This window comes from Larus michahellis, chromosome 1 (genome assembly GCF_964199755.1).
Source record: "Larus michahellis chromosome 1, bLarMic1.1, whole genome shotgun sequence".
Lineage (NCBI taxonomy): Eukaryota > Metazoa > Chordata > Aves > Charadriiformes > Laridae > Larus > Larus michahellis.
This window is the reverse complement of record NC_133896.1, coordinates 149,735,126-149,761,371: the sequence shown is the minus strand read 5'-3', so window position 1 is coordinate 149,761,371 and position 26,246 is coordinate 149,735,126. Positions and strand designations below refer to the sequence as shown.

Sequence of the window (26,246 nt, the reverse complement as noted above, 5' to 3'; positions counted from 1 at the left end):
AGTAACACCAGCAGCATTCTCCCAGCTTGCTAACCCAAAGCTTCTGCTACATTTTTCTATCACCCTTTGGGAGACGCCTTGTCCCTCCTGTGTGTACCTGGAAGAGGAGGGGACGGCCTTATTCCCTTGTCAGCAGTAAACCTTTCTTATAACTCTAGAAAGCATGAGCTGACGTTCTTCAGTCCTTCAGCAAGCATGGCTGGTAGGCAACCTACTGGAAGCTTTCTTTAAGTGGAGGAAGGTTTTTACACAATTAGGTATGACAGTGGATAATACCATCTCTCCGTTAGCACCTGCTCTATCCCAATAGCAAAATAACATTATTCTAGACTACTCCCACACTTTCAGCTTTCAATATGACTCTGCCTAATTATACTGCATGGGTTATCAGCAGCAGAGCTGGAGGTTTTGGTAGTCAAGTTTAGGATAATTGGAGTTTGAGGTTTCTGGAATGACGTGTCAAAAGGTTTGAGGTAGGAAGGCAACTACAAGCACGCAGGTTTATCTACCTGGAGGTTTATCTAGATGACTAGAAAATAGATGGCCAGTGGTTGAGCTGCCACACCAGGGTGCATGGGGTGGGCTTTTCCTGTAGAGCTGTAAGTTCCTCTGAGGGGTACTCATGGACTGAGAGGGTGGCTGTTATCTTTTTACATTCACATTCATGTTTTGACATTTTCTCCATTCTTCTCTTTCCCCTAAGAAGGCTTAGACACTCAGAGCCTGGCCCATAGTGAGGAAAGGAGGCACTAAGCCAAAAATCTTATATTGTAGCTTTTTAAAACCAGACCATGTTTCGTTATGTCTGCATGGAAGATAGACGAGAATCATAACATACATGTGATCTCTAGTCTGGGGTAAATTCATGTTATTCCTAATGTGACAGACTTCTTTGGACGGGGGGACATCACTGCAGGCTGCATCGGTTTGGGGTGGGCTCTGCAGGGACCGGCCTCAAGCTCTGCTTTTGCCTGCCTGAGTGCTCTCTCTTCTCACCAGCCAGCCAGGTATGGGCAGCCTCCCTTCCCTGACATGGTTCGGAAAGAAAGCAGCCTCACAAAGTATTGCTTGGGCATACCTGTGAGATCTGGGTGGAGTTTCGGCGCCTTCTGGCTTCTGTCTGAATGACAGATAATTTTTTACAGGAGGAGGTGCTGCGCTTCTCCAGTGTAGGAGCCTCCAACCCAGTACTGGTGCATGTATTTAAGTACCTAGTAAAGTTTGCAGTTCAAAGCAGAGGTACTGATTTATTTTAGGACCCCCACGGCTAGGGAGAGCAGAGAACTAAAGCATCTGAATACTTGTTAAGCCTTACAGGCCTATCTTCCTGTGTAGTCGCAATTTCAGTGGAATTTGGTTACAGTGCTCTCACCGGGAAGCGTCTAGTCAGGCTTAATTATTGTGTGTCATTGGCAGAAAACGGGACAAACCCAATTATCCCAGTGCCTGAGATCCTTGCAGTAACAAGGAACTGCTGAGCTGGGATACATCTAGATCATCCCAGCAAGAAGTCCAGTGGGGTTTTTTTGCACAGGAAGGAACATAGGTAAAAATCAAATTCTCTGACAATCCCAAATCTGCCTACACAAATCCAATATTCACTGGGGATATCAGCACATGAACAACATATACCAGACAAGCATTTGAAAAGGAGGGCTTTCTGCACCACCTTTTTAAATTGAGCCATCTCTTCCTACATGCCTTCTCCAGATCTAGCTTTGGAATTATTTACTTGTTGTGAATTTGCAATCATCTCTGAGATGAGAAGGTATCTCAGCTCTAAAGGGAAGGTGAAATTCCATCACTTTTTGTGATGCAAATATTTTTAAACAGGGAAGAAATTCCTTCTTAGCTTTTCAAAGCAGATCATGAGATGTAATTACAGTAGTTTTACTGCACAGCCACAAATTCAAGCACATGGAAAGTGTGTGGGCAGTCCTGCATGGCTGCATGGCTAAGAAGGGATGGAGGATTTGTAGATCCTCACCTTCCAAAGCCTGGATCAGTTCCAGCCCTGAATACAACAGCAACAACAGTCAGATGTGTGACAAGAAAGATTTCGTCCTGTCATTGTCTTTCTTCTGACAGTTGTCCATAATTTTTTTCTCAGAAGGTTATCCACTGTTAGGAAATTGTGTCCTGTTCTTCATCAGACTCTGCCTGAAACCATCTTTCAGACACTGAATTTTTCTTTTCCTTTTGTCAGTAGTACACAAAATTCACCCTGGTTTTAGGTATCTTTTCTGTATGCAAGTATCTATACTCAGTGCTTGAGTCACGTCTCAGCTCCTTGTCAGTGAGCTAAGTTGAGCTCCTTAAGCTTCAAATCATGACTTGTTTTCGAGTCCATGGAGATATTTGTGACCCTCTTTTGAACTCTCTCCCCTGCTCTCTGTCCTCATTATCTCTGTATCTTTTCTGAGGTGTGGACAACAATGTATGAATAGCCATAAACGGTCAGACCGAAGGTGTATCTGGCCTCGTGTCCTGCCTCTGGCAGCACTTCCTATGGATGCTACAGGAACATTAACAACAGTGAAAACAAGGTTCCTGGTTGTATGGATCCAGGGACCACCTTGTATACTTCTTGCCATTGCAGTGCATCAGCTCACATTGACCCGCTGTCTGTGAAAATTTTTCAGTCCTCCATGGAGCTGCAGCTTTCCAAGACAGCTTACTAGCTCTAGAAAACAAAACTCGCAGTCTGATGGAGCCAGTATACATGATCCTTCAAGATAACCTCTTGCCCTTGACTCTCAAGTCCTTGCCTGGAAAGCCACCATCTGTTGCCTCCTGTGCAGATTGCATTGAACTGGGATGTGATTTTTTCCAGTAGGAAACATTCTGCACTCCTCCTAACTTACAGAGTGCAGAAGGTGAGATATTAGTATTCGACTTCAGGCTGCCTCCAACTCTATCTGTATTTCACCTCCTATTTGGAAAGTAAGCCTTGCCTGCTTTCCAGAGATTTTAGTACAATGGACTCCAGCCTGCTGTAACACGCCTGCAATAATGTTACCTAAAAGCTTTCAATGATCAGGGTGCCCTAAAAAGTGTGAGATCTACTTATAATAAGCAAACGTGTATTTAAATGTATGGTCGGCTCCTGGGTTTTTTGAGACTTTATCTGCAGAGAAGGCTTAAAAAATAAAACAAACATTGACTGTCTTTCTAAAAGAAAACTGAGATTCCCTCATAATAGCATAATTACTGCAGGTGTTAGGGCATTAAAAATAACAGCAACATTTTTAGAGGAAGGAATGAGTTGGCAGTACTGCCACCACCTTTATTTCCTAGGAGTTCTAAATGATTGTGAGAGAAATCTTACCACATTTGCATCTCTGGCTGTGCAGGTGTTTCCCCACCACCACCCGTTTGCTCTGGTACACACACTCCTGCTCTCCTTCATGCAGTCTCTTCCCTGAATCCCGTCGCCGCACCTCAGCATCACAGGCACAGGCACTCACATCCCAGCTGCCTTTATCTACCTCCATCTTCTGCAAGCAAGAGCTATCCGCCTCATCCACACATACATATCCCGAAGTCAGCACGCACACACCAGACCCCACACTCGCACACCGCGTCACTTAGTATTTTATCCTGGAGACAGGATGAGACGCAGAAAGTCCCTGTTGTTCAGGCACTTAAGGTGCCCGAGTCCTTTTGAGGGTGAGAAATCAGCAAAATGCTTTTTGCATCTTGCTGGGGTTTAGGAGCTGCCAGATAGGTGAGTATGGATCTGGGCTGCTTTTTCCCAAATTGAGCGGTTGTGATGGATTATATTTATACCTCCACTGTTCCAGCCTTTGACAAACCATCACACACATCTATTATATTAGAAGGCTTCAACCTAATATTTTTTTGAGGTGGGCATATGGGAACATGATTGTATCATCTTTATTTGTTTTTCTCCATTCACTCTCACTCCTCATTCTTCCCTCTCCCCACCGTTCATCATTTAAGGATCTACTAAAATATTACACAGTGTTTTTTACTCATCACCCTCTCTTTTTCCCCTCTTGTCAACAGACGCTTACCCCAATTCTGAAGTGATCTATGTGTGGACTAATAGCACCACAACCTCTGTGGTGGTGGCTGAAGATGGTTCGCGACTTAACCAGTACCACCTGATGGGACAGACTGTAGGAACTGAAAACATCAGTACCAGTACAGGTAGGGAGAGTATTTCCACCCTACGGTTGCTGATAGCTGGAGCAGGAGGGGAAATCCACATGCTCCAATTATTTTACAAGGAGAAGAGGGAAGCATCTGTGGGACGTGGGGTGCTAGGGAGGTCCTGTGCAGGTTCCTGGCTACTCGGCAGAGGCACTGAAACGCTGAGAGGGTTGTGTGCTGGCTCGTAGGCAAGCCGCAAGGCTGCTGCTGGAGATGCATCCAAGCCCCTGCTATTTCACGGGAGCGCTGGAGAAGCTGCACACAGCTTCTTGGCCACCGCCGTTGCTGCGGCTGCCAGTGCTGCTGCTGGCTTATTTCCCTGTGGGAGGAACCACCGGGGGAGGCAAACGCCACCCACGCGTTTTGATCCGTTTCAATCATCGCTTTAAAATGATTTGCTTGATTGAAACCGCGCTGGGGGGAGAGAAGCCGGAGGGCAGGTGGGGCTGTGGCTTGTGGCATGGCTCGGCAGCGTGTCCAGGGGCACCACGTGGCCAGAGAGGAGGTGCAAACCCTGAGGATTCCCATTTCCTCCTGGGGGGCTGCGAGCGGAGGCGCCAGATGTGGCAGCATTAGGGAGGCAAAGAAGCTTTAATCGCAGGCCGGGCACCCACGTGAGCCGTGCCCCCCTGCTCTTTAAGGCTCCCACGCAAGGGCAGCCCTGGGCACACATTGGCGGGGGGGACTCCCGGGGGGGTCGAGGCAGGGACAGGACTCACGTGGGCTCAGCAGGACGGGGGCTTAACCAGGTTACACAATGCACTGGCCTGGAGAGCATTAGCGGCACACAGTGCGGGGACTCCTCAGTCTGGAAACGAAATAGCCTGCCATGGAGGGAAGGAAGGGGGATTTCCACTGCCAGTGGTCGCGTGGGGCTTGGGAAGGGTATGGGAAAGGGGTCAGCCTGCAGCAACGCGGCTGGGAGCAATTCCTGCTGGCAAAACACGACAGAGTCTTCTGGTGAGGCACTGTGTCCCTGGTGAAAAACGACGGGCTCCGAGCCGAAGGCAGGGTTGTAGAGGACGAGGTACAGATCGAGTTAGGATCTATTTATTATCCACAGACAATTTAGGGGATGTGAAAACCGGTACACGTACGCTCGCACACAAAGTTAGTGGGACTGAAACATGAAGGCACATAAAGCTTTCTGCTCAAACTGTCCAAATGCCACGTGTGGCAAATCAAGAGGAGGGCGGCTGAGCTTGCCACCTACTCTCCAAACAGGAGCCAAAGTGAGGAAAAGCTTGCCTCGGACACCACAGAGGACCCCATGAAACACAACCGCCGTCTCCATCCTATAGAGCTTCGCCCGCTCCCTCCCCCATTGCAGGAGACACAAAGCTGTTGCTAAAGCAAAGATATGTAAAGTCAAGAGAAGCGTATAGACGGAGTCAGAGCAGCCACCACTGCAGAAAAAGGACAAGCATGCTATCTCCCATTAAAGAGCAAAGGTGCTTTTTTCCTTACCAGTTTACCATCATAGCCGCGTTGTTTTCTGCAATGAACGGCAGCTCCCCTCTCGCCTTCATCATTGCCAGGAAAATGATCCAGAGGATGTACTGGGGCATCTCCTACAAGCTCGTTCTGCTCCTCAGAAGAGAGAAAACCATCCAGCTCAGGCAGTGAGCGCTCCAGTGTGTCAGCTCTGGGCCACTTCCAGTTTGCAGCTTTGCATGTGAAAGCTCCTGGTACTCCTCAGCCCAAGAAAAAAAGAGGGGACTCTTCAGACAAATCCCAAAGTTTCTGCTCAGTAAACACCTCCCTCTTGTATCTTAAGATTTAGGCTAATAAATGCTGGCTTTCCAACGTCAAGATTTTATATTAATGTCCCGGGTTACATGGTTACATCTGGGATGGCTGGATTCTGATTGCAGGGTGGATCACAAAGAGCAGGACACAGATTGTAACCGGGGATTAGCAAAATACAAAAATCCGATTTTGCACAGGGAAAGCATCAGTCAGCGATGGATTTTCTGGACTTCATCAAGCTCGTAGGAGGCCAGTAATCAGGGTTACTTATAAGCGGCTGTCTAAGGCATTTCTTCCTTCTATTGAATTGTTGAACGTGAAAAAGAAAAACCAAATAGCTATTGCACAAATCCAAGTGCTTGGATCTTTTATGGGTTTTTTGACACACAAGTCAAACTACACAGCCCTTGCAGTTGCATAGGAAAATATTTGTGTATGTCATGGAACATTTACGCTCTCCTTTCTAGCAGACTTTTTTTTTTTAAATGGCAATGCCAGACCTGCACCAATCCCTTGGGATTCTGTTGATTTTGTAGGCAAGCCTCTAAGTTTAGCTCCTCTCAGAAAAGATATCCTGGCACTCCTAATTCACCAACCAGTCTTGAAATTGGGAATGTTTTAGCCATGCCACAGAAAATAGCTCTGACATGTGCCACCTGTTTGGTTTTTTTGTGTGTGTGCTAGCATCCCCAAACGTCTTTCCCCCAAAAGAGAAGATATTTGACTACTCACACTGTTTCCAACAGGCCCAACATCTGTTATGTCCTAGTGGTGCAAGTGCCGAAAACAATCAGATGCAGGATTTGGGTCCAAGTGGATCTTGCTGCTTTCCGCAAATGGTTGCCCAGTTCTGCTCCCCATACCCAGAATCTCTCATCACTAACTTAGGATCTGCAGTGCCACAAAACAAAACAAAAACCCACTCTTTTATCTTCTGCCAGCTGGAGCCTGAGCTCTGAAATATCCAAAGCCGAAATAATAAAAGAAGCATTCAGCTCTTCATTTTGCACCAAGTAATTCTGATTTTTTTTTCCTTGAGATGAATCTTCCCTCTGCATCGCTATAAAAAGGAAACAGGCATTTCTCGTGGGCCCAAATATTGTGGATGGCAGCGTGGTCAGGGATGTGGCATGAGAGACCTAATGTCAGGATCTCGTCAGAACAGCTGTTGATACACCTGCGTTCGGTTACATGCAGTAAACAAGCTTGGGGGCTGGTCTGTCCTCATTAAAAGACTTTATTGATTCCCGGCATAACGGTGATGGAAGGATGCCTGTAAGATCCTGGAAAATTTGTAAGCATGATCTCCATAACTCCATCATCTAGATACCAAAAAAATACTGTAGCAGCTTTGCAAGCAGAAAAAGAACCCCGTAAAACAGTAGCATAGCTCTGTGAAGAAATGCAGCCATGCCCGCTCTAGGGCTTTTCATTAGTGCTAAATTTGTCATTAAAATTGTTTTGTGCAGTGATGAGTGGACCCCATTAGGAACAGGATTCTCTTTTAAGTGCCACATAAACCTATAACAAAAATAAGCTCTTGCTGAAGAAAGCTTATGGTCTAAGGATAAACAGTGGCCTTACAGAAGTAAAAGGGAGCTTTGCCACTCCAACAGAGACAGGATTTTGTTCTATATAAACAAAGGGCCAACTCAGGCAGCTTTTAGCTTTACTTTAAGCAGTGGTCCCAGGGCATTAAAAAACAAGCTGTGGGGTTTACTTAAGCCCTAAGTCTGCTGGAGGAAGCATTCCTAGCATAGGCATTTTTGAAAGGGACAGCATGGGAAACTGGAGAAGATATCAGCTGGAAGAAGAGCAAGTACAAAATCAAAGTGATATCATTATTTCAGTGGAGACGAGCTTTGATAGATTAAAGAAAATGACAAGGTAAAAATCAGCTGTGGAGGGCCATCAAAATGTAGGTTTTCCGTTTCTGCATTTTAGAAAGGACAAGAAGGGGGGTCCTGTTGCTCTGCAGAAGCTGCGTAGAGGTTTTTTTATTCCAGCTCCAAAAGCATACTGTCAAAATCAATAATGCACATCGTCACTCCTTAGCGAGCAGGGAAACTGTGACTCAAACACATCCCAGTGCAGTGGCAACTGAGAAACAGATTACAGGCACATAGACCCTGCTGCTCCTGGCATATTTTATGGGTAATCCACAAACTGAATGCTCCTACATAAAGAGCAAGTGGGGTTCCTCCTGAGACCACAGCATGTTCAGCATCCCTGGTTCAAAATTACACTAAATGGAAAGAAATTAGACGTCGCTTCACAGGGATTTTCTCCGCAGTTTCACAGCATTCCCTGTCCATCTCCACATCCCTCTTCAGGGAACCGTTTCACCAGAAAAGCAGACTCCAGAAGAAAGTCATAAAGATTGAGGCAGGCTGTCAGCTAAGGTATTCCTGTGCTGTTCCAGTCTTTCTGTGTAAAATCCTCAGCACAAACAAGGTCTGTAAACTTCATGCAGAATAGCGGAGCTCCTCTAGCATAACATATCAGTGCAGCTACACCTGCAAAAGCCCTTTCACTGCAGACCTGTTCTCCGCTAATTAGCCATATTGTCACTTAGAAATAATCTGCCAAATCTAACTGTTTAGCGATGCTGGCTGCAGCTCAACTCGGGCTATTCACTCAAGGCAGAATCAGTCTGTTATGTATTTTCCTTTTGTGGCTGGGCCATAGAGACTAACAGTCAAGTCTTGCAACGGAGATTATAGCTGTATTTGGTTTATTCTGGGAGGACAATATATCTTTCAGAGCAGGCATTACTCTGATTCATCAGTACCCAGCTGAATGATGCATGCTTTTAAATTAATTTGGTGTCAGTGTGAGCGGAATCTGTTAGGGCTTGAAGGGATCGGTTGTTTTATATTCTTTCATTTTGTTTTTACTCTTATTTTTCCTAGACAAACTAGTCTGGTTTTAGCTAGCAAGATTTTGGCTTTGGGGAGCAGTTACCATCAATGAATAGCCTTCAGTAACAATTCTATGGTTTTACAGGAACACTCTGAAAGAACCGGTTAAGTTCTGATTTTTTCTGAAACATTAGAGAAGGTGACAGCTGGTCTGTTGGTTTTGGAGTGCATTTTTTTAGGCTTTTATTGAAATTCAGAAGACCTGACAAAAGCCATATTAAGGCAATGCTGTGAATTTGGCATCTAAAGCAGGCACAGAATTTAGCACTGCTGTGGCAGTTTTCAGTGAATTCTCCATGCAGGCAGTACAATATTCATTGCACAAGTGAACAAGACTTGGCACCATGTCTATCCAGAGACATTCTCTTTCCGAGGGCCAAAGTGTACCAAATTCTAGGAAAACTGCATGCACGAGAGGGATTTTGTTTTTTCAGAGAAGCAATCTGATGGGTTTGGGTATTGAGATCCACAAGGCCTCCCAGGATCCACGTGCAAAGCTGCATTTTTTGCAGCACCGACAGTGGGACAGGCAGTCCCTAAAGCAGGGGGAGTTCTCATTACGGAAAACCGATGGCTTGGCAGTAACAGTTGCCCTAATGAGGTTAAGTCCTGCTGCTAAATCAGGTTTCTTAGAGTAGATGGCCTTAATCGTTACTGTGGTAAGACAGTTTACAGGACTCAGTCAAAACCAGGCAGGACTGAGGCAGTGCCAGCAACCCAGATTTTTCAAACTTGTGAACATCAAGATGTCCCAGGTGCATAGAAGGACCGCAGCCTTTCAGTGCAGAAGGAGCAGTCAGTCCTTGTCTTCTGCTTTTGGGGACTGCATGTGAAGTCTAGCAGGATCTAGCAGCACCTCTGTCTCAAGTCCTGGTTTTCTACACTGCAGAAATCCAGGCATATTTCACGCAATTAAGAATGGCTGAGTGGTATCGTCAAATAGGTGGGGGTGGTGGAGCTGGCCTGCTTAAGTCCTTAAAGTCTCCCTTACTTTACCCACATGCACATTTTTCTCCTTCTAGGCGAATATACTATTATGACAGCCCATTTTCATCTGAAAAGAAAAATTGGTTATTTTGTCATCCAGACGTACCTTCCTTGCATCATGACTGTGATCTTATCACAAGTGTCGTTTTGGCTCAACAGAGAATCTGTCCCTGCTAGGACTGTCTTTGGTGAGTATCCCCCTTTCTCCCAGCACACGGGAAGGAACGATCTGGCTTGTGGAAGTGATTTGCTGTAACAAAACCACAGTGCACTGATGTCTGTATCTGCTTGAGATGTTCTATGTGTTCCCTTGTTCTCTACCAGTTTAAATTCAAAATCCATTTAAAAACACAGTGTGGTCTTTTTTGCTAAAGTTATGACAGAAAGTGCTCAAGAATCAGTTGTATGAAGGTTAAGGACAGAAGACAGAAGAATCAGATTAGTGTGATTTGCAGGGTTTTTTTTCCACTCAGGTAAAATACTGTATTGTATAGAACAAAAAACCATACATATTATCATATTTAGTATATATTCTAGCTAAGCATTTGAAACAGATTTCACTTCAAGACATTTTGTTTATCTGTGTTCTAAGATGTTTATCTGGGAAAACCATGTAGAGGTTAATTAGTGACAATTATCTCTATTACCATCAAACAAATTAATATGACTTTGCATTTAGAAAATGTGTATTTACTACAGAAGTTGTCATGGAATAATCCTTTGGGGTCTCTTAAATTACTCCATTTATCACTAGAAGATTGCAGAAAATAAACACAGTCTTAAGTGAAGGCTGATGAAATACAAAATTTTCACTAGATGAAAAGTGAGGGGAGCGGGAACAGTTGATTATGTAAAACTTCATTCAGCTGTTCTTAAAAGAGTCATTCTTCTGTACAACCCTACTGAAATCAGTCAGCAGCTTTGATCAAAAAATCAGTTCAGCAAGCTGTATGGAGAGAACACGGGTACCAACGTCGCTTTGCTGACCCGTGGTATCCATTCTAGGTTTGCAAAGCTGTAACTGAGAGTTGAATTTTGTCCTATTGGGGGCATCCTTCCACAGATTAAAGTAGTGGCAGCTCTGTCATTTACTGGCCTGTGGGAAAAGAGGAGCTATAGTCAAGGAAATCCATAACAGCTAATGATTTCATATGTAAAATCTCCATGTAAGGAAATAAAATCAGTAATCCTACTTTATTCTGACAGGTACTGCTAAAGGGGTTGCTCACTGATTTTATAATGTACTGATTAATGAGGGACACTATACATACCATGCATCTGTGTACGGGGATAAAACACCAGTGAGAATTTGATTTATGTTACAGCTGGCTTTGCATTACACCTAAAAATACTTATTTAAATACTAGAGATAAACAGAACACCACAGAAGTAAACACCTGGGGGTGGAGGCTTTCATTTTTTCTTGGAGAGCAAAGCATCTTACTCTTTTGGCCTGTACTATACAAACACTGAGTTCATGTGGCCTTCTTGGGTATCCTGCTGAATTGGGGCCTGCTCATAACTCATTAAGGAACTTGAAAGAGCCACCAAACTGATCTCTGCTTCTTTTTGGTTTTTTCCTCCTTTACAGGAGTAACAACGGTCCTCACCATGACCACCTTAAGTATCAGTGCCCGTAACTCTTTGCCAAAAGTGGCCTACGCTACTGCAATGGACTGGTTTATAGCTGTCTGCTATGCCTTTGTATTTTCTGCATTGATTGAATTTGCAACAGTCAACTATTTCACCAAGAGAAGTTGGGCATGGGATGGCAAAAAAGCCCAGGAAGCTGCTAAAATCAAGGTGCTTACCTTACATTTTGTAAATATCTAGAATAAAAAAGCAGTTACTCAGCATAGTTCAAATAACTGAATGGACAATTTTCAGCTTCTTCGTGGAAAAGGTATTTTATTAGCTCATGGCATACTTTCACCTTCCTGTAAGGGAAAATTTGCAAGGAAATATGCCACCTTCTCTTTACGGAGATAGACTATCAGTCTCCACCATCTGTATGGAGTGGGTGGTTTTCAGGAGGATATAGGGCACTGAGTACACATGGCATGGGATTTCATTGAGCAAACTTCTGATAGTCACAGACATGTACTATGAAACATATCTCTGCAGAGCACTCCTTATATGCTCTGCCAAATAAATGCCAAAGCTCACATTGAGCTCCCCGAGTCAGTGTCCCACCAGGGACAATAAAAAAAGAGACAGAAGAGAGGTGAAAACACGAATTTTTGCGTTCCACGCTGAAATGAAAATTTTCATAGAATTGTAGAGTGGTTTGGGTTGGAAGGGACCTTAAAGGTCATCCAGTTGCAACCTCCCTGCCATGGCAGCAACCTCTGCAGGTGCAGGACTGCATCGCCCTGACAAAAGAAGCTGCAAATGCACATACCAGGTGGGCTCTGGGTCCGGCCGGCCGCTCTTAGCTTTCTCTGGCATCAGGGAAAGTCCAACCTGCATGAGGGCTATCAAATCGAGGCATAAACAGCTGTTTGGGAGTCAAAGCTGGAATAGCCAACAGGCATTTGTTAGCATGACTGATTATGGCACTTAGATTTTTGGGTTAATATCTTGAGAACGTGTTTCCACTTTCTGTTCCTGCGGTCTAACATTTTGTTCTTTACACTGCAGAAAAAAGAGCGTGAATTGATGGGAAATAAATCAACTAATACTTACAGCACTGGGAAGATGACCCCCGCACCAAACATGCCAAAGGACTCAGCCCCATCTGTCATCTCAAACACTGCGTCTGCTCCAGTGAAGCCTGCAGAAGAAAAGCCTGCTGAAAGCAAAAAGACTTACAACAGCATCAGTAAGATTGACAAAATGTCCCGGATAATCTTCCCAGTGCTGTTTGGAACTTTTAACTTAGTTTACTGGGCCACATATTTGAATAGGGAGCCTGTTATTAAAGGTGCCAATTCTCCAAAATAAACTGAAGGACTCTAAAGCCACATGTGAGCCATACTTACAAAGCAGATGCTACCAAGGAAAATTTGAGATCCAGACGACTTTCTACATTTGGGCAATATTCTTCAGGAAGTTTTTTGCATGTTTAATAATATGTACAAATAATATTGCCTTGATTGTTTCTACATGTAACCTCAGATGTTTCGGAGACAATTATACTACTTACAGCAACAGATCTTTATAAAAGATCAGAAGACATTGAACATGGCTTCTTTGCTGCTGAGTATCTTGCATTGATAGTTTACAAATAAAATAAGTTATATTTTTTAACTGTTCGAGTGTACTACATATCGTGGTTTTTATACTTCAGATGTACAGTCATACAAATGTAGGCTTAACCTATATTTTACAGAAGAGCTCCACTATTGTCATCTGACAGGTTACTGAGTAACGCCAGTTGTAAATGTGCCAAATTACTAAGTGTAGGGCTATGTTTGAGCACCTTTACTGGTTCTAAGTAGCGCATTACTCCACAGGTGAAACTGCTCAGCCCAATTTCCATTAGAAGTTAACACAATGCAGTAAATCTTAATGGGGCTACGCTGATTTTCACTGCTCAAGCCTCTAGCTTGCAGTGAAGTAACATAGGGAGCAGGATGCTACTTGTGTAAATAAAGGTGGTGGAATTTTGCCCATAAAAGAAAATATGAAGTTTGTTTGGATTTTGCATTCCAAGGAAATTTCTCTAACGATTCTCAGTATTTATTCCAAAAGTTAGAGATATATTGCATGAAATTAACATAGATTAGGAACATACTTGTGCAAATAAAACTTTTAACAACAGCAGTAGACATTTTTATTAGGGTAAAGTAAACAATGTTTGGACATTTTCCCAAGAAGAAGATTGTGTTATATTAGCAGAGATTAACAGTAAAGAATTACAGTAATTCTGAAATAATTATTACTTGTTTCCCACAATGAAAACGAATCAGCCAACACTAAGAAGTGTGATCTGCAAAAAAAGATGTGCTTCATGACAGCAAGGTGTTTCAGTGACAATATTGACAGAAAGGTCTTTGTACTGTCCATCTGAAACTTTTCTATAAAACGCCTTGCTGCTGCCAATGTGTTTCGCTTTCACAATGAATGAGAAAATGCAATCTGAGTTTTCAGCTCTTTCCTCCTTGGCATCCTTTCTTTGTTCCAGAAGCTTTTGTAATTTAATCTTAATGTTTAAATAAAAAATGCATTCAACATTTGATTGCAAAATGTCATTTTTATACTGGTTGTCCTTTTAGAGAGACCAAAAAATCACCACAAGAGCTGAAAGAACTAATTGGAAGGCAAACACACACACACTCGATCACGTGTGTGCGCATGACCCATCCTCAGTGTTTCCCAGAAGGTTACATATTGAGCAAAGACAGTGAATAAGGATGTTTCCGAATTAGCTGCTTTCTTGCTATGGAACATCAGCCCCATTTTCTGTTTGGGACGGAGAAGAGAGTCCGTGCTTCACTTTGAGGTGAGGGTCTGGTCCAGGACTGGGGAGCTGTCTGGGCTTCTTGTGTGTCTTCTCTTCATCCCCTTCATTCCTAAACATTGCCAAGAGAAAAAAATCTCACATGTCTATTCCTTTTTGCAGCTTTTCGTTTGATGCTGTGGAATTAGAAATTTGCAAATTCTCAGTGGCCAGGGAGAAGCCACGGGACTGAGCGGGTGACTGGAAGCTGGTAAGGAGGAGCAAGGGAGGGGCATGCCCATCTATCAGCTGCAGTGCTGTCCTGAGCCAAGGTGAGGATTTGGATTTCTCTTTTCACGTAGGCTTCCCATATGGCTTTGGGTAGCCACAGCCCCCCTGTTTCATCATTTCTTTGTTTTTAAAAGTGGGATAATAGTACCTGAATACAATTAATCCGGCCCTTTGGGGATTGAAAAGAGGGAAAAACTGCAGTCATAAAGTCCCATGGCTATTTCTTTTCTTTCATGCAGGTTATTCCCCCAAAAGGGTGAGAGCCATCAAGAGCTCCTGTTTTCTTGGTGAAGGGCACGTAGCTTTGCCAAGTCCAACAGGGACACAGTGCAGTGAAGCATTGGGACCAGCACTGTTCAATATCTTCATCAATGACATACTGGCATCGCGTGCTTCCTCAACAAGTTTACAGACAATACCAAGCTGAGTGGTGCGGTTGACAAGCCTGAGGGACAGGATGCCATCCAGAAGGACCTGGACAGGCTCGTGAAGTGGGCCCATGTGAACCTCATAAGGTTCAACAAGGCCAAGTGAAAGGCCCTGCACCTGGGTCAGGGCAACGCCCAGTATCAACACAGGCTGGGGGATGAAGGGATTGAGAGCAGCCCTGCCAAGAAGGATTTGGGGGTACTGGTGGATGAAAAAGTGGACATGAGCCAACAATGTGCACGTGCAGCCCAGAAAGCCAACCACATCCTGGGCTGCATGAAAAGCAGCATGGCCAGCAGGTCGAGGGAGGTGACTCTGCCCCTCTACTCCGCTCTGGTGAGACCCCACCTAGAGTACTGCATCCAATTCTGGAGCCCTCAGCGCAGGAAAGACATGGACCTGTTGGAGTGAGTCGAGAGGAGGGACAAGATGATCAGAGGGCTGGAGCACCTCCCCTATAAGGACAGGCTGAAAAGGTTGGGTTTGTTCAGCCTGAAGAAGAGAAAGCTCTGGGGAGACCATATTGTGGCCTACCAGTACTTAAAGGGGGCCTACAGGAAAGATGGGGGCAAACTTTTTAGCAGGGCCTGTTGTGATAGGACAAGGAGTAATGGCTTTAAAGTAAAAGAGGGTAGATTTAGACTAGATAGAAGGAAGAAATTTTTTACAATGAGGGTGGTGAAACACTGGAACAGGTGGCCCAGCGAGGTGGTAGATGCCCCATCCCTGGAAGCATTCAAGGTCAGGTTGGACGGGGCTCTGAGCAACCTGATCTAGTTGAAGATATCCCTGCTCATTGGAGGGAAGGTTGGATTAGATGACCTTTAAAGGTCCCTTCCAACCCAAACTATTCTATGATTCTATGATCCTAAGTGCACAGCCATTGCACTGGGTGTCCCCAGTGATTCACTCACTGAGCATCTACAAAACAGCTGACGCCTTGTGACTGGCAGAGAGGAGCTGATCTTTCTGCATACGCAAGACAGACCTCTCAGTTGCAGCCTCTTCTGCCTCTTCCTAAGGCCACAGAGATGTACAACGAATGCGGTGCTAGGCTCCTGGAGGCTGAGTAGCCAGACAAGGGGAGGTGAGCCCAACACGCTGTCAGAGCTAGCAAACGTAACAATTCCTCTTAATTGGGGTGTGCATACCCGGGGAACTTTGCTTCTAGTCATTTCATGGGTACACATTGTACAGTGGGTATATATTCCTCCTGTGGCAAGGCAAAGTGACCACACAATGAGTGGCATGGTAGGGTCTCACTGTTAATCACTGAGGGAGACTGCCTGTGGCCCTACAGGTGAGTGTTTGTGCACTGTCCTTGACTCTTTTCCTGTGGTTGATGATGATATCGCATGCCATTGACACTTATGGCAGATGGATGTGTGCTGGGTAACACATCTGGACAAGGCTTCTTGCTGGGAATCATTTTACCAACAGCTTGCTATTTCTAGTCTCACCAGAATAAAAGGTGAGATGTAACTCTTGCAACATCAGTGACACACACAGCATAATGCACCAAACTAATCTTGCTCAACCAGGTGTCTGAGGATGATGGGTGGCCTGATGAGGACCCACCAGGAGATAGTCCGCATGATGACTTGGCCTTTTTTTGACCCCATAGGTACGCATGCTATCACGTTGTTGGCAGGTATGTATCATAGAATCATAGAATGACAGGGGTTGGAAGGGACGTCTGGAGATCATCATCTAGTCCAACCCCCCTGCCACAGCAGGGTCACCTAGAGCAGGTTGCACAGGAACGCGTCCAGGCGGGTTTTGAATGTCTCCAGAGACGGAGACTCCACCACCTCTCTGGGCAGCCTGTTCCAGTGCTCTGCCACCCTCACAGGAAAGAAGTTCCTCCTCATGTTTAGGTACATCAGTACCTGTTCTCTTCCCAATCATTCTCACAGCCTACAGGTGGCACAGGCTCAAGCATTTTTATCACACATTATTATATATGATAATACTTGCAATTGCAAACTTGGGTTCTTAACACTTCTTTCCCTCAGATACTAAACATTCATGTTACATGAAAAACATAGTGGGTTTGGTTTTGTTTTTGTTTTCGTTGGTTGTTTTTTTTTTTTTTTCCCCACAGGAAGATTGGGTAGTTAGTTGTAGGGTTTTAAAATAAAAACAGTTACTGTTAAGGAACTAACGGGACAGTCACTGACCGAAACCAGGTTCTGTGGGTACAAATTCAATTAGGAGCATGGGGCTTTGGCACAATTCTCTAAATAGATTGAAACTATATCAGGATCCTGAGACACTGACTGCTGGAAGCTAGAGGAGTACTTGGGAGGAATATCGTACATACGTACCCTGTTTCTCTTATTCTTCCCCAAACCCCTCTGCTTCTGGCTGCTTTCAGAGGAAGGATGCTGCCCTGTCCGGACCTTTGTCCTGACCCCGTACAGCTACTCAGCAAATATTCTTCTGCAAGAGAAGGATGGAGTGCAGGAATGCCTAGTCAGACCCTGGGCCACAGAGTACTTGTGAAAGTGGCACCAGAGTGCTTCTGGGACAATACAGAGGCTGTATTTACTACACTGTTGAAGACTATAAGCAATCTGTGAACCTCCAGAGGACAGCCTGCATGCTAAAAGGATGTCTGAATGCATATGAATCCCAAAGCAGGAAAGAGAAAGAATCACAAGAAGTTGCTTATCATTTTCCTCAAACTTCCGCAAAAAGCCTCCAGTGTGAGGCTTTTCACTACATGAACACGAAACTCAGAATTATCTTTGCAGCATCTTCACAGCCATTCTGTCTGCCCCAGAGGGTTTTCTGTGCTTGGTTTATTTGCTTACAGTGAAGTCTGACTCTTACCCTGAATGGCTCAGCATCACTTTCTGGTCTCCATTGCAGGACTCATTGCCAGGACCTCTAAATCTGACCAATTTTACTTACATGGAGAGTCTCCTTGTCTTCACTGAATACGGAACTACCTGAAAACAGTGGAGTCACACAGTTGTAGGATCAGGCCCTTTGCTTTAATTTGGTAAGCAGTTTACTGGAGTTTACCTGATGTGTAGATAACATGATAATTACCTGACACAGGCATATGGCACCACAGACATTCTATACTTAAATCACTTCCAGTTATATTGACTCTTGCTTTCTGTGTTTGAAGGTAAAGGCAGAAGATAATGATTAGAGCTCATTCTGTTATCATGGATTTGCTAAACCAGGTTGAAATTTCTTGAAGAAACCATCTATCTTACATTTCTCAGATAAGCCCACGCACTCCTAATCCTTGCTGAGAACTGAAATGGTAGAAGAAGCAGCAGCCACCTCGCAGTGTGTGCTCCTGCCTGAAGAGTAGGTGTTGTCCCATAGTTTGGGAGATGCTTCAATAAACTGCTCGATTCCAGGCTGGAATAGTTAAATGCCACTGCCTCGCACTACACAACACCTAACAATTTAAATCTCTCTGCAGTCAGTGGAACTGTTTGTGTGGGAGACCATTACTCATTGATGGCATCTGAACTGTGGGAGATGGGAGCATTTCCCAGATCCTGGCTCAAAGTAAACACCTTGGCCTTATCCTGTTCCAGGCTGGGGCGGTACCTGGATGTACATCAACCTCCTCTGGTTTCCCCTGGAAGGAGCCTGGGCCTTCAGGAGTGGGGTGAACTATGTCACTGTCCCCAGTGTGGGTGAGCTGGGACCCTGCGGGGCACATCTACTTCACAGCTTAGTCACAGCCAAAGAGAGTAATAAATAGGAATTGCTTGTCATTGGGTTTTTCCTGTATGATTTCATGAAAAAAAAAAAAAGTTGAAAAGTGAATTACAACAATTCAGCACCGGAGAGTAAGTGTGTGCAGTTCTACTGCCAAATTTCTTCACTTGTGCCCATTAAGAATGAAAGAACAAGTCAAATACAATGGAAAAGGTTTTCATTTCTGATATTTGAGCTGTGCCAGCTTACTCCAAGGATGAATTTAGGCAACAGTGTATTTTCTAAAGCTTAGACCTCTTCTGTTATCTTGAATTGTGTTCTGCTTTTTTTCTAAATGGAATGTGCCCTCTGTGGAATAACTAAACATATTTGTACAAAACTGAGAAAGAAATGATTTTATGAAATAATCTTGTCTTTCAAAAATTCTGGCTGAATGAATAAGTTAAACTTTCAAGAAAACTGAATGAAACTGCTTTGCTATTCAGTTTATGCAGACAAGATGAATGTAGCACTTGCACAGCTATTTGTTTTCTAAATGTGGAGATAATGTTCTTTGTAATAAGGATATATTTCCCCTAACACCCTTGCTCCTCTGATTGACTTGACACTGAAATGTTCAGAGGAACCTAAATTATTCTAAAGGAGTGTTTAATCAAATTGCTTGAATTCTTCCTGGGTTTTTATATGTTGTTATGTCACTACAAACACTTAAATATGGCAATTGTATGGTGACAGTCTCAGATGACATACTCACCTTGCGAGTTTTCCATCTTCCAGTATTTTGTTACGGACATCTGTTCCATTTTGAGAAAGACAGAAAGAATGGCATTTAGATTTTATGAAGCCCAAAGGACTTCTGAAGGATCTTCCTAGGATTACCACTAATTCATACTCAAGTGTAAGTGTCCCATTCTGTACTGCATTATTTGCCTTTTCATTGCCATCCTCAAAAGCAATTATCCCTTCTCACAGTCATCATGTCTTAAAAGTTGCTGTTTAATTTGGCCCTGGCTAAAAACAAAGTGAAAAGGAAATTAAGAATGTTGATTGAAGATACCAACTCATTTCAGTTAGATGAATTTAGAGAGTTTTTGAGAAATACTGATAGATTGCAATGCACTGGACCAACAATGATAGGTTGCATATGTAGGTGGGAAAAATTGATGTACTACATGTAGGACAAAAAATACCGCACAACTTGTCACATACATAATAACAAATGCTGGAACCAGCCACTCACAGCAGCCTTGGCCTCAGTGGATCTTCATTCACTGCAGGCTGGTGTTACTGACGTCCTCAGAACAATCACTCAAGGGTTGTCCAGCCCCAGAGGTCCAAGCCTGCCTGCCCTTGATGCTCGTGCTTCTGCAAGCAAGCATACATAAAGCTGCTGAAGAGCTGCAGCATTGGGAAGGATTCTCCATATCCTGCCCATGGGCCAAAGAGAGTCCCATGCTGAAGGACAGAGCTGAAGGCACACAAAAAGTGGCTGGACTCTGAGGTTCAACTTTCTACTTCAAGGCAGATTTAATTACTTGTACAAAGCAGAGTGCTTCCAGCGGGAGTGACAGAGACCTTCAGCCACAATAGGCTGCCTCTAGTCTCTAATAAATCCCTAATAAGCCTCCAGCTGGAGGACTCCAGGAGCTGTAGGAGACAGGTTTCATCCCTCCCCTGTTTGTCTCTGAGCAGTGCCAGCTCCCTCCTGTGTTGCTCGTGGTGTAGGTGGCAGCCTCAGCCTCTGAGATGCCAGGAAAGTCACCAGTGAGGGCTTTCCTTCAACATGAAATCACAGAAAAGTTCAGGTACCCAATATCAGGAAACTGTTTAGTGCTAGAAAAGGGGTACACAGTTCTAGCAAGTGGAACACTTGATCTGTGAGCCCCATTCCCTCCCTCTGCATTTCCCTCCTTACTTATTCCAACCAGCTCCCTGCACAGCTGCTTTCAGAGGCCCGTACTTCGCCCCCTGCACAAGAAATACACGGAAGTATCCCTTTGGAATCCCTCAGGTTGAAAATACAGTAATTCTCTGAAAATGCAGCAAAAAATAAGTTAAAATGTGGATCCATTTTATTGTGCTAGAAAAAATAAACTTTTAATATCATTACAGGGTATGATAAAATGTTGTTTTGTTAAAACATGTGCTAGATAATCGTGACCCTTACCTGAATATACAATTTGAAAAGGCTCAGCAAAGTCAGAAAGTGTGCTTAAAAATAACAGAAAAGCATGTATGAAAAGAGGAACAGTAGAAATGACTGAGGCATACGGTATTACGACGAGTGGTGCTAATGTATTTCTTTGTCAGTAACACACAGCCCACCGAGGACAATGGACGGAAAATCTTAAATATCACTTTTTCTTTTTTTTTTTTTTTTTTTTACTTTCAGCCCGGGGAGAAGGAGGCAATAATGAACGAACCGTAAAGCTCCACTAGAGCCTTGGGGCTTGCTGTCACCCCGCAAGGCAAGAGGGGAATATTCAGTCTAACACCCTGCGGGTTTTCCCGGAGCGCTGGGTGACTTGGTGACCACATACAGCACCGGTAACGGCACACGGCCACCCAACAGAGGTAACCGAGTGTTCTGCCGCTGGCTGGAGGCGGGGGGGGGGACACGCAACCCTGTCCCGTCCCGTCCCGTCCCGTCCCGTCCCTCACCTCGCCTCCGCGCTTCCCGCTGCCGCCGCCAGAGGATCCCGCCGCCGCGCAGGAGGCGGCGGGGGCGGGACGGGGACGGCGGGCAGGGGGAGGAGGCGGAGCGGCGCCGGGCGGAGCCGCCGCGGCAGGGAAGCCACCCCCGGCGGAGAGGAGAAGGTGTGCGGGGGTCCCGGCGGCGCGGGGCTGCCGAGCGCCCGGCCCCCCGGCGGGTGAGGCGGCGCTGGAGCCCGGCTCGCCATCCCTCCTTGCAAATCGCCTCCGGTGTGCCTCTTCCCCGGGTGTTTTTGCCACGGTACCATCTGGCCTACTTACGCCGCTCGCCCCGGCGGTGACAGAGGGAAAGGCCCCCCCCGCCGCGGCCCGGCCGCCCCCGGCAGAGCAGCCCGGCCAGGGCGGCCGCTCCGGCCGGGACCGCGGCGGCCTCGCAGCTGCAGCATCTCCCCAGCAGTTTGCTCTGCCGGGGACGGCTTAGGCTTTTATTTATTCGAGTTGAGAGCGTCTCTGGGTGAATACACACATTTTTCGGAGCCCGAAGTGATGTTTTTTCCGCAAGCACCAGCCTTCAGAAAACCTTCGGGTGCCTGAAAAGGCTCTTGGCCGCAGCCAGCTGCCGTGCTGCGCCGAGCCCGGTGCCGCCGGGGCTGCCGGGCACCGGCGGGAGTTTCTCCCGTAGCTGAGAGGTGGCGGCTCCCCCCGCTCGCCCCGTCCCGCCTCCCGCACGCCCCGCAGCCCCGGTGTTCCTGCGAACATCCCATCGGCGGATCGGCGAGCTGCTTAACCGGCCCGCGCCTGAAGAAATTTCCTGGTGAAATCCAGGCAACCCCCGGGCTCCCACCGTCCCTTCCCTTCCCTTCCATTCAATATTCCGGCCGTTATTGCCGCAAGGCAGCAGGCTGTCTGGAGTCCACCCGCATCTCTCTGCTGGCGACGGAAAAGAGCACAAGTCTTGTAACAAGTGATTATTAGCAATTCACAGTAACTGCAATTAGCCAAAGTCAACACGAAAGAACTGCTGTATAATCTAGTAAAGAGACGTTCAGGTTGAAAAAAAAAAAAACTAAAGTGCATGACTGGGAATTAATTGCCTGGCTCACAGCGGATTTTCCCTAAGCTGTCTCGTTCCTTCAATAAATAACTTCAGGAACAGCAGTCTCTCTAGCCAGCTCTTTAGGCATCATGTAGGAGTTATTCTAAAAGCAAGACTTAACCTTCCAGCAGAACTTTTTTTTTTTCTTAAATGTAATGTCATAATTAAAAACAACACCCACAGAACTTAAAAATTATGCCTAAGGAAAGAGGGAGCAAAGATCTGCGCTTCCGAGATTTATGATCACAGTTAAAGGATCACTCGTTGCACCGCTATCAGAGCTTTTTGTTTCCAGATTACCGTCATGTAAGTGAAATTTTTTCATTTCCGATTCTAAAAGCAAAGGGGAATATTCTTATTACCCTGACGCCTGGTGCAAAGCTCCACACACCTGGAGAGGATTGAAGTCGCTAAAAATCACATCTGTGCTTTCTTAGTGGAGTAGAAAGACACATGATGTCCAGACCCAAACTATTTTTGCCCTGAATACACTTGGCTGCGGTCACATTTCCGAGTGCTCACAGCAGAAAATGCTTATTTATTCCAAAATTCCCAATATACACATGCATCCATGCAGCTGGGTCTAGCGCATCTCCCTCTTTTCTGTGTATACATTCTACAGGCGTACCTTATGCACCTATATGCGTATCCATGTATTCGTACAGTGCATGCAAACTTCTATATGCATACAGCTAGATACAGAGGCATATACAAACACGCTGCGTTGTGTATGTTTGTCAATCTGTCTGTGGAAGGCTGTACTGTAGGTCCCTAGCTGTAGCCGCACCGATTACATGGATCTGCGTCTATACGTACATCGGGATGCCCGTGGTTCCGACCACCCCGAGACCAGAAGCAGCGCAGACCCCTCTCCCTCCGTCTGACGAGATCACCTCCAGCGTCCCGGGGGCAAGTGAGTGTGGGGTTTGGGGCTCCGGGCACCTCTCAAAACAGCTGGGGGAAGCTGCCACTGGGCGCCGCAGCCCCCTTGGAGCCGCCCCTTCGGGGGCGGGGGGGGATTCGGGCTGGCGATGGCGAGGAGAACCCCCCGCTGCCGGCTGACCAGTTTGCTGCTCCCCCTCTCCCGTGTGCGTGTGTGCCCCGCCGGGGCGGGGGCAGGGTTCACTTGCCAGCTCGCCCCCCCCCGCCATCCAGGGTACCTGTTGGGCAGGGAGCTGAGACGAGGCGCTCCCCGCTCCGGTGCCGCGCTGCAGGCGCTCCGCGGGGGAAGGGGGGCGGGGGCGAGGTGAGCCCCTTCTCCCGCCCGCCCGCCCTCCGCCCGGCCCGGCCCGGCCCACCCCGCCCCGCGGCTCCCCGCGGCCCGGCGGGGCCCGGGCTCCGCCGCGCTGTGCACAGCCCGGGGGGGGCACGGCCAGCGCCAGCCCGGGGGGAGCGGGAGGGGCCGCGCCACTGCTCCCGGCAACTGATTGCCAGGAAGGGGGAAGCGCCGCAGCTCGGTGCCCGCCGAACACCTGTCAGACCGCGGAGTCTGATTTATACCTGGCCCTGGCAGCCTCTCCGCTGGGGATTTCCCCCCTCGTCCCACTTTTTTTTTTTTTTTTTCTTTTTTTTCTTTTCGCCACCGCCCCCCTCCCTTCCCGGAGCGGTGTGAAAGGGGGTATTTTCTTCAGGGTATAAAGCTGGGAATACGGAGGCAGAGAGGCTACGAGCTTCACCTCGTTCTCCCTTTCATGTGAACATCCTGCAACGTTGTCCTTCGTCCTGCCGCACCCCTCACCTGGCCAGCGCTGCCCGGATCATGTCCGCTAAGCTCCTGCCGCTTTTCTTCCTCCTCTCAGTGTTTCACGCCTGGTAAGTCCGCACTCCCCTCGCTTCCCTCCCCTTCTCCTCTCTCTTCGCACCGGGGCTTGCGGGCTTGGGAGTCCCGCTCGCCGGAGTTTGCAAAATGCTCGGGGGGAGCCCGGGAAGGACAGCGGGCTCTTCCCACCCGCTCCCACCCCGCCCGCCAGCGCGCCCCCGCGCCGTGCCGTGCCGTGCCGGGGCTTTATTCCCAAACGCGGCTTCCCCCGCTCCCTCCCCGGCTCCCCGGGCAGCTGCAGCCCTGCCGCTGTGTGTCCCCCCCCGGCCCCGTCTGAAGCCGGAGGTCGCCAGCGAGGGCCGTTGTCCCGAAAGCCGGTCCGGTGAGAAAGTTTTCCCGCTCCGGTGTCTGCCAGGGCCCGGCACCCGGCGGGACAGCGGCAGTCGCTGCCCGGGCTGCCCTCAGGGCACAGGGCGGCCGGCAGCCCCGGCTTCCCTCCGCGATCCACCCCCCAGGGGCCCAGCGGACGGGGCTGCCGTGAGGAGGGAGAGGGCAGCGGCGGCAAACGTGAGTCCGGTGGCCGGGACCAGCCGGGGGTGCCGGGGCGTGTGCCGGTGGCTGGGGGGACTACCGTTAACCGCCTCGCCTTCGGCCCGGCGCGCGTTAGCCGCCGCGGAGGGGGCGGTGTGAGAGGCCGGGTCGGGCCGGGGAACCCCCGGAACCTGCCTCAGCGGCGGGAAGGGTCTCCCCGGCGGGGCTCCGGTAACGGCGGGCGGCGAGGGGACAGCAGGGGACAGCCAACAGCTGCGGCCGTGACCTTTCGGGCCAGGCTCGCCTTCATCCCGGTGGTTGTCCAGGCTACTAGGTAGGGCCTCCAACACATAACCCAGGCAAAGGCATCACCTCAGTGTCCCCCACAGGATCAGCCACAAACCTTCCCTTCCCTTCCCTTCCCTTCCCTTCCCTTCCCTTCCCTTCCCTTCCCTTCCCTTCCCTTCCCTTCCCTTCCCTTCCCTTCCCTTCCCTTCCCTTCCCTTCCCTTCCCTTCCCTTCCCTTCCCTTCCACCGCGTTCTCCTTCTTGGCAGCCTGCCCCGCTCCCGAGTGCCATCTCTTTTCCAAATCCTCACAGGAACAAGAGGCTCCTTCATGCCAGCCCCCAGAGAAAGTCCTGGACACACGTGTTGCAGGAAATAAACCCTTTCCCCACAACCTCTCAGTGTTTTCCAGCCTTCCTCCTTTGCAGTTTATGCGCTGCCTCCGCTCCGTCTCCTCACAGGATCAAAAGTAGTGGCCTCTGAGGAGTTTGGAAGGTGTGCAGCCCTTGTTCCTTCCCAATTTGAGAATGGCCTGTCACCATCCTGCACTTGTTTCTGTGGACAGCAGGAATATGCTGGGGATTTGGTGGTCACCAGTAAGGCTACAGGTGAAAACGCAACCTCAAATGCCTTCAGGGAGCCTAATCCCGTGGAGGCAAGCAAGGGAAGTGAAATAACAAACTCTTAAGGAGGAAAACAAAACACCTTGAAAAATATGTATCTAGTGTATTGGTCTGATTCACTGCGAAACCTCTCTGCCCCCCAGTCTTAATCTAGAAGGTAGGTAGGAATTTACATTGTCCCTGGAGGGGATTTAAAAGGTTTGTCAGAGCTTAAAGTCCTACTAGTGACTGGTTTTAAAGAAGCAGCTCCCTGAAATGTCAATCTTGATCCTACCTGAACTCAGTTCTCATTTCCACATGCAGGCTGGATGCCTCCAGCGAAGTTGTGGTTGGTGCAGAAGAAAAAGACGTACAATTTGTGCTCCTTTCTTGTCGGCAGTTCAGCACTACTTCAGGGTTTCAGCTCTGAAATATCAACTATGGGTGTTTGGAGACAATACCTCCTTTGAGAATGGTTCTGTAACTGCGTAATTAAAACATAGGGCTTGTCATGAATCTGAGTGAGACATCCCCCCCCCCCTCCAAATTCCTCTTAGGGTTTCTTAATGCTCATTGGGTGATTTACGCAAAATGTTCAAGTTTTTAAAAAAATATATCTCGCCAACAGAGAAGGAATGGTGGTCTATTCAATTTTTTTCCTAAGTTTTCTCTACTTTTGCAACTTGGTTATATGAGC

At 47.2% G+C, this 26,246-nt stretch overlaps 2 protein-coding genes and 1 long non-coding RNA gene across 10 annotated transcripts in view; 2 read left to right on the top strand and 1 right to left on the bottom strand.

The window, feature by feature from the left end:
- GABRA5 (gamma-aminobutyric acid type A receptor subunit alpha5) overlaps window positions 1–14,013 on the top strand; it is a 58,890-nt gene extending 44,877 nt beyond the window's left edge. For 3 of the 4 annotated variants that reach the window (XM_074608244.1, XM_074608254.1, XM_074608264.1), the window contains 4 exons: window positions 4,030–4,173; window positions 9,869–10,021; window positions 11,425–11,636; window positions 12,474–14,013. In XM_074608244.1, the coding sequence (XP_074464345.1) occupies window positions 4,030–4,173; window positions 9,869–10,021; window positions 11,425–11,636; window positions 12,474–12,776 (812 nt within the window). In that variant the 3' untranslated portion in view covers window positions 12,777–14,013. The remainder of the gene's footprint in view (window positions 1–4,029; window positions 4,174–9,868; window positions 10,022–11,424; window positions 11,637–12,473) is intronic. The other variant, XM_074608274.1, reaches the window with a different exon arrangement.
- Window positions 10,275–24,340, bottom strand: LOC141751462 (uncharacterized). 3 transcript variants are annotated; one of them, XR_012589996.1, is made up of 3 exons: window positions 24,111–24,340; window positions 12,519–12,606; window positions 10,275–10,929 (listed from the first exon to the last, which is right to left on the bottom strand). It is a non-coding gene; the product is annotated as an uncharacterized LOC141751462 (long non-coding RNA). The 3 variants fall into 3 exon arrangements; XR_012589995.1 differs by having other exon boundaries at window positions 10,276–10,929; window positions 12,519–14,347; XR_012589993.1 differs by lacking the exons at window positions 10,275–10,929; window positions 12,519–12,606 and adding exons at window positions 13,502–14,347; window positions 19,865–19,989 and having other exon boundaries at window positions 24,111–24,333.
- The window catches only part of GABRG3 (gamma-aminobutyric acid type A receptor subunit gamma3), a 332,476-nt gene continuing 329,364 nt past the window's right edge, over window positions 23,135–26,246 (top strand). For 2 of the 3 annotated variants that reach the window (XM_074608205.1, XM_074608195.1), the window contains exons 1-2: window positions 23,135–23,285; window positions 24,004–24,184. In XM_074608205.1, the coding sequence (XP_074464306.1) occupies window positions 23,195–23,285; window positions 24,004–24,184 (272 nt within the window). In that variant the 5' untranslated portion in view covers window positions 23,135–23,194. Of the gene's footprint in view, window positions 23,286–23,987; window positions 24,185–26,246 lie in introns of all 3 variants that reach the window. The other variant, XM_074608213.1, reaches the window with a different exon arrangement.